This window comes from Gadus macrocephalus, chromosome 19, assembly GCF_031168955.1.
Source record: "Gadus macrocephalus chromosome 19, ASM3116895v1".
NCBI classification, from domain to species: Eukaryota; Metazoa; Chordata; class Actinopteri; order Gadiformes; family Gadidae; genus Gadus; species Gadus macrocephalus.
In genome coordinates this window covers 5,363,674-5,371,173 of record NC_082400.1, presented here as the reverse complement: position 1 = coordinate 5,371,173, position 7,500 = coordinate 5,363,674, and the positions used below count along the sequence as shown (strand labels likewise).

The 7,500-nt window shown below is 44.5% G+C and overlaps 1 protein-coding gene across 1 annotated transcript in view; it reads left to right on the top strand.

Moving 5' to 3' along the window:
- The first annotated feature begins 5,860 nt into the window (after positions 1 to 5,860).
- Positions 5,861 to 7,500, top strand: part of LOC132447562 (leucine-rich repeat transmembrane neuronal protein 4) — a 74,297-nt gene continuing 72,657 nt past the window's right edge. The window contains exon 1 of the mRNA XM_060038398.1: positions 5,861 to 7,083. Coding sequence (XP_059894381.1) covers positions 7,080 to 7,083 — 4 coding nt within the window. The 5' untranslated portion in view covers positions 5,861 to 7,079. The remainder of the gene's footprint in view (positions 7,084 to 7,500) is intronic.

Genomic DNA, 7,500 nt, shown 5'->3' with positions numbered 1-7,500 from the left:
TCTGCTCTCTTTCTCTTTCCCGCCTTCATTACTGCAAAACTGGCCATTTTTCGACTTCAGCCACGCGGGGGTGTGAGTCGAACCTTTCTCTCTCGGGGTCTCTCTCTCTCTCTGTCTCTCATGCCGAGATCTGTTTTGAACTTCTTCTCTCCCTGATATCACTATTTTCTTCCTATTGTTACCTCATTTTCTCTCTATCTCTCTCTCTCTCGATCACATACCTCTCAATCTCGTTTGATTCTTGCCTTTCCTCACTCTACTTTCAATCCCTTTCCCCATCTCTCGCTCTCTCTCTCTAACTCTCTCACTCCCTCACTCCTTCCCTCTCTCTCCCCTTGTCTCTGTCTCTCTCTCACACTCTCTCGCTCCCTCTCTCTACCCCTCCCTCTCCCCCCCCTTGTCTCTGTCTGTCTCTATATCCCTCACCCCTCGCCCATGTCTCTGTCTCTCTCTCTCTCATTCTGGATGTCAGTTTGAAGATAGCCTTGAGGCAGGTTCAGATGATTGTGACAGCCTGGAGATCAGAGAGAGAATGGTTCAAATGTGTGTGTGTGTGTGTGTGGGGGGGGGGGGGGGGGGGGGGGCTGTCCCTTCTGTGTGATCCGAACAAGAGCGTAGGGGGAAGGTGTTGGGATGTAGTGGTCCCTGTGTGTTACGGACAAGAGGAGGACAGAGGAAAGCTGTCTGATGCCCCCGGAGACTGCCTGCACACGTCTTCCCTTGTCAGCATCACTTAGAGGCAGCACCTGCTGGACAGTGAATATGTCTGTGTTTAAACTCAAACACCTTTAAACTATAATACCTACCATAGAAACCTAGATACCTCTACACCTTTAAACTATAATACCTACCATGGAAACCTAGATACCACTACACCTTTAAACTATAATACCTACAAAAGATACCTAGATACAATCACACCTTTAAACTATACCTACCATAGAAACGTAGATACCACTAAACCTTTAACGCTTGATACCTATCATAGAAACTTAAATACCACTAAACCTTTAAACGTTGAAACCACTAGACCTTTAAACTATATTACCTATCATAGAAACTTAGACACCACTACACAATTAAACTATAATACCTATCATAGAAACTTAGACACCACTACACATTTAAACTATAATACCTATCATAGAAACTTAGACACCACTACACAATTAAACTATAATACCTATCATAGAAACTTAGATACCACTACACATGTAAACTATAATACCTATCATAGAAATTTAGATACCACTACAACTTTAAACTATATAATACCTATCACAGAAACCAAGACACCACTAAGCATTTAAATTATAATACCTGTAATAGAAACTTAGATACCACTAGACCTTTACTCTATAATACCTATCACAGAAACGTAGCTACCACTATACCATTAAACTATAGCTTATATATATATATATATATATATATATATATATTTACAAATACATATATATATGTATATTTCTGATACCTTTAAACTTGTGGATAGGTGGATATGTGGTATCTAGATAATAGATACCCCCAAACCATTAAACTCTCATTTCTAAATATTCTATAGTAAATATACTTGTATATATGTTAGTGTTATAAATATATACACATATATATATATATATATATATATATATATATATATATATATATATATATATATATATATATATATATATTTATTTATTTATTTATTTATATACTATGTGTTGTTAAGTAATCATACAGCCATGTATCTATCTTTGATCAATCCATCAATGCATCTATCCTTCTATCTCTATCCCCTATATCCATCATCATTCATCAGGCTTTAAGTAAATAGTAGTAGTGATGAACCCAGATGATCCCGTGGTCTTAATGGTAAAAAACTGGATCTAGCTGCACTAAACCTTGTACTTGTCTCCTGATTATGAATAAGATAACCATTTGTGCCTTGCTGTAACTGTTGCCGTGAAACACGACTGTTGATATCAATGCTTCCGCCCACAGCATCCCGACACCACGTTCGCGAGGTGTGCTCTGCAGGGATACAAAGGCAATTCTCGCCCGCAAACGGCAAATATTGCTTTTTAACTAAATCTGGTTCCAGGCACAAACAGCTGCTCATGGCGGTGTTGACCGGGGCTTGTAGGGAGGCAAACAAGGGAGAATAAAACACAATGTGCGCGCACCACACAGGCCCGGTCTCACCCTCTTTCCACCTCTCCTTTCTCTGCTCTCCACCGAATAGTGCTGTTGTTACGTCTTTGTTTGGGAATTCTGTGCAAATTTGTGGCTGACATTTTATTTCTATACCAGTAATAGCATCACATTAACCTATCCTTTAACCATTGCTTTCATTCTTGTTTCACTCTCTTAAAGACAAGCTTTAAAACGAGTGACTCTGAACAAAACCACCAAACAGAAGGCAGCAGATCATCCAGTTAGTTGAATGTATTATCATGTTTGCACGCACAGCGAATCCCATGCTTTTCTCGCCTTCACTCTAAATTCCTTTTGAAAGACAAAATCTTAACAAAAACAACTTAGGCACCCACTAACTACAGGGACTGAACCACCAAGTTAATTTTTTCTTTGAAATATACTTTTTATTTCTTAACTCTATATAATTTTAGAGTTAAGAAATCTATATAATATAAATTTTTTTGGGATCAAGTTAAAGTCAGGGTTGACATCTCTCTCTCTCTCTCTCTCTCTCTCTCTCTCTCTCTCTCTCTCTCTCTCTCTCTCTCTCTTGCTCTCTTGCTCTCTCTCTCTCTCTCTCTCTCTCTCTCTCTCTCTCTCTCTCTCTCTCTTGCTCTCTTGCTCTCTCTCTCTCTCTCTCTCTCTGCCTCTCCTTCTTCCTCTCTCTTGCTCTCTCCTCTTATGAACAAAAGCTATTTTTAAAGCCCAAGTTGAAGTAGCCAAGTTCAAGTGAACAAGCAAATCTCTTGTATTAAATTTTTATATCTGTGGTCAGAAATCATCGATCCCCTTCTGCCCCCTTCTCTCTCTCTGGTAATCTACTTCTCTCTCTCTCTCTCTCTCTCTGGTAATCTACTTCTCTCTCTCTCTCTCTCTCTCTCTCTCTCTCTCTCTCTCTCTCTCTCTCTCTCTCTCTCTCTCTCTCTCTCTCTCTCTCTCTCTCTCTCTCTCTCTCTCTCTCTCTCTCTCTCTCTCTCTCCCTCTCTGTTCATTGATGCCTGTTGTCTTCTCTTTTCCTCCCTCTGTCTCTCAGTCTCTCCCTCTCGCTGACTCCCTCTATCTCACAGTTGATTTATGTCTCTCTCTCTTTCTTTGGAACACGATATTTTTTGGTGAAGATCGAGCCAACACATGGTAATGCCAGACGCCTCCAACGTGGCTGATCAGGCAGCCACGTTCAGGGGAACATGCTTGGTTCTTACATTTCATATTAGAGACTCCTTCCTGTGAGCTGAACCCCCCTCCCCACAATCCCACCCACCCTGTCTCCCCCCCTCTCCCCTCTCCACCCCCATACCCTGGCAACGTGTCCTGCTCCATAACTTCACAGTGAATTAATTGTTTCTCCGCTGTCAGCAGAATGGGGTGTGTGCTTCTTGAACAGAGTCCAGGGGAGGGAAACCATCAGCCAAATTGCACGGTGGAGAGTTGGGGGGGTTAGAGGGAGGGTTGGGGTTCTGATATTATGAGAGGCAAGCTGCAGGAGGGGGGGGGGGGGGAGAGAATGGGGGGGGGGGAGGAGTAGCAGGAGGAGGGGGGAGGGGGAGAGAGACAGGAGGAGGAAGAGGAGGAGGTTTTGTGTCAGACAGGTGCAGTGTTGCTCGGGTGTTACTGGAGGTAGCTAGCTGCATGGTGCCACACCAGCTCTGCTTAATGAATCATTTATTTGTGGTGTGTAAATAGTTGATTGTTGTTAAGCGGTTCCTGATTAGGAATGATTGATAATCTGTTTTAAGCCTTCAGTGACCTACTGCTACGGGATAATCAGATTTCAATATTTATGTTTGGCATTGGATCAGTCGTTGCACGGGCAAAAAAACTTTATCCCGTCGCCATTATACTCAATCATCCAATTTGACACCACTCTGGTTCAACGAGGGCAGATAGCTTGGTCATTGAACATCGTATCCAACCCTCCCCGCCCCTACTGCCCACGAGGTCCCCTGAAGCTAGTGTCTCACCACCTGTTCATTCATGCACCCCCGCGGCCGCATCAGTGCAAGCACCCCTTCATCCAGACCAAACCACAAGTCCTTTGAGCATTCATATTTTACCAACACTTTATGTTTTGGTGCAATAAAGCAAAACCCCCCAAAGAACCCCGTGGACCTCACTCGTACCCCGGCAGGGTATGCGTGTGCCCTCGGTTGGGATATCGCTGTTCCGGCGTTGGAGGCGTCTGGCGTTACCATCCACCGCGTGGAGCCTCCTCACAGCGGGCCTACACACCCGTGCAGCTCCCCCAACGACGGCTCCAAACCTGAGATATCTTCATCAGTCGGGACAGCCGCTTTATGAAGCCAGCCCTGCCATCCACCGTCGTTGATATTGATTTATTCAACTCTGATTCAGTCCTCACCATCGATTACCCCTCTGCTTCTTTAATGAAATGTATCTTCTATTGTGTTTTTATGTAAATGCGTTTCAATGTGCCCCTTTCTGTCTGTCCCTTTTTTCTTTTTGTGTGGCAGCCTTTATCTGCACATGCACCAAAAACATATTGTGTACCTTTTGCATGCAAAAGGAAGGCAATAAAGTATGTTCTGTTCTATCATAGTCTATTCTCAAAATGACATCTGAAAACCCAGCTCTTCTAAGAACATCTAAAGAATTGACTCTCTACAGTGTTTTTGTAATAACAATAATATTAATAATTATAAATGTATTATTATTCTTAATATTAATAATAATGAAAACAATTGTATTAATCGCTCTCTCTCATTCTGATTGCTATGCTACACTGTGCTCACTTATCTTTTAAGAAACTTGTTTTTGCCCAACATGGAGTGGTTTGTGTCTACTCCAGGGTAATGCTTTGATTATTCCTCTCATCTACTATATATTATCCAAAAAGCTTCTGCTAAACGACTAAATATACAAAGACAGACTCTGAATTCAGTCCTCGTTTTAGCCAAGCCCAATGTCAAAGACAAACGCCAATTAGGAGCAAAGGCAGATATAAAACCAATAAATCAAATGCATCCCATTCAGTCATATACAGCCTGCCCTTACTTAAAAAAACCTTTATGTGCGTACATGCAGAGACAGACAGATGATAAAACCCAGCCTTATTTCCAACAAATGTTATGTTATGTCACGTGCTGGACAATGTGTATACAATGTATTTAAACAGGCAGTTGACCCAGATGTCAGTGGAGTCATTGGACATTGGAGGCTGAAACATCTGTCCTGGGAGCTCCGGTTCAGGGCTGTGCATCTCAGTTGAACCTTCAGATCCCCCCCCCCCCCCCCCCACCAGCAGTCAGGCTCCTGGAGGAATCCACAAGCCCCAAATCAACCACACTATTTATTGAAATACATATTTCTGTAAGTTGCACAGCATTTGTGCACTAGAATCAACCGTGGCTGGTAACACTACCACTTCTGCTACTTATTTATTTATTTTTTACTGTATTATTTACTTAATATTGTATTGTTGCTGCTAGGTGGCTGTTGAGGAACCCAGCCTAAGAATGGTACTCTAGTGTACTTGTGCAAAAAGATGTAATGGAAGTAATTCTGATTCTGATTCTGATTCTAAGCACCATGGACAGCGACCATCCGAGTCCACTGCAAGCTGGTGCTGCTCTGTTCTCAGTTGGGATGCATATTTTAATCCACCACGTCACCAGTGCAGGCGTTTCTAGACTGGGAATGATGACAATTCGATGAGGAACAAACTGCCAACCGTATATGCCCCCGAATACGGGCCTAGTGATTTATAAAAGTGTCCATCGAGTCGTGGTTAATCATTTCTACCCAGATCTGTCCCTTCTTTGCAGTAGTCTTAGATATATGCTTTGGTTCCACCTAACACACTTTATCATTCGGCTCTCAGTGTTTTTTTTCCTCAGCTGTTCGTTGTAGGTGCCTTCATTCTGACCAGAAGAGGGCATGCAGTGTTTTGGGGAAGAAAAAAAAACAACTTGTTCTGGTACAACACGTCCTTCCACGCGAACAAACAAACAAACCAACGCAAAAAACAGTTCGTTTTGAGCATCGAAAGACAGCAAGAGATCATGGTGATGTGGTGAATATTGGACCGACGGGTGGGAAAAAAAACTCAAGATACCAAATCCCCCCCATCACACAGACAGTGACAGAGATCCATCATCGCATCGCCGTGCGCCATGCGTCGTGCGGCAGACCCGAGCAGCTTCCAGTCTGCACCTGCTCTCCCCGGGAGCTGCACAGGAATGCACCGCCGCCGCGCCGCCGGAGATCCAGCGACGCTGTGCGCGTAAAGTTACGCGATCGCGCCTCGCTTCGGTCTGAGGTTGGGATCTACCGTACCGCTCGACACACAGCAGCTCTTCGCGCATTTCACACGGGGGACGATGACTTGGATTTGGATTTGACTAGGTTGGTGTTCGAGTTACCCGCTGCAGCAGAGAGCAGCAGCCTACATCTCTACATTTCTTTTTTGGTGGTGCTAAAGGAGGAGGAGGAGGAAGAGGGGATGATCTGCACTTGCAAAGACGGGGGAAAAACGGATTTTGCAACGGAGCAAAGAAGAAAAAAATGGATAGCTCTTTCGGAAGAGGATTGTTATCTGTAGGTGGAAGTATAGGACATTTATTTTCCTCTCGAGTGAAAATTTTGCGCAACTGACACACACACAAATACACGCGTGCGCAAACCCACACACACAAACAAAAGCACGCACGCACACACAAACACGCACACACACACGCACACACATAGGGAGAGCGACCCGAGTCCCGTGGAGTGAGGACGGGCAGGTGCGCGTCAGAGGCGGCGGCGAGGCGCGGGGACCGGGGCGCGCGGAGGAGGCGAACAGCGGCGCTGCGCGGAGGGAGCGACTATCATGCGGACCCGAACGTCGCGCACTAGAAAGCAGTAGAAACCTGTGGACTGGACCTCAGTGAACAGCGGACATGGGTAAGTGTTGCCTTATTGTGTTCCGTCTTAATGATGAGTATTTGGTTTGGTTAAGAGTAGAACGCGTACCCCGTTGGTGTGTCTGCACATCACTGTGGACAACAATCAGTGGATGTTGCTGCAGTTGGGAAACGGTGAGTCGGATTTTTGTTTTTTCCGTCGCTTCTCGTGGATTTATGCCTGGAAGTGCTCGAGAGCTTGGCTGAGAAGCCCAGGCTTTAGCTGGTTAGTCGCAGAGCTGCAATGTGTGTGTGTGTGTGTGTATGTGAGTGTGTGTGTGTGTGTGTGTGTGTTTTGGAGTCTATAATATGTGTGTGTGTGTGTGTGTGTGTGTGTGTGTGTGTGTGTGTGTGTGTGTGTATGTGCGTGTGCGCGTTTGTGTGTTCGTGCGCGTGTGTCTGCGTGTGTGTGCGTGTG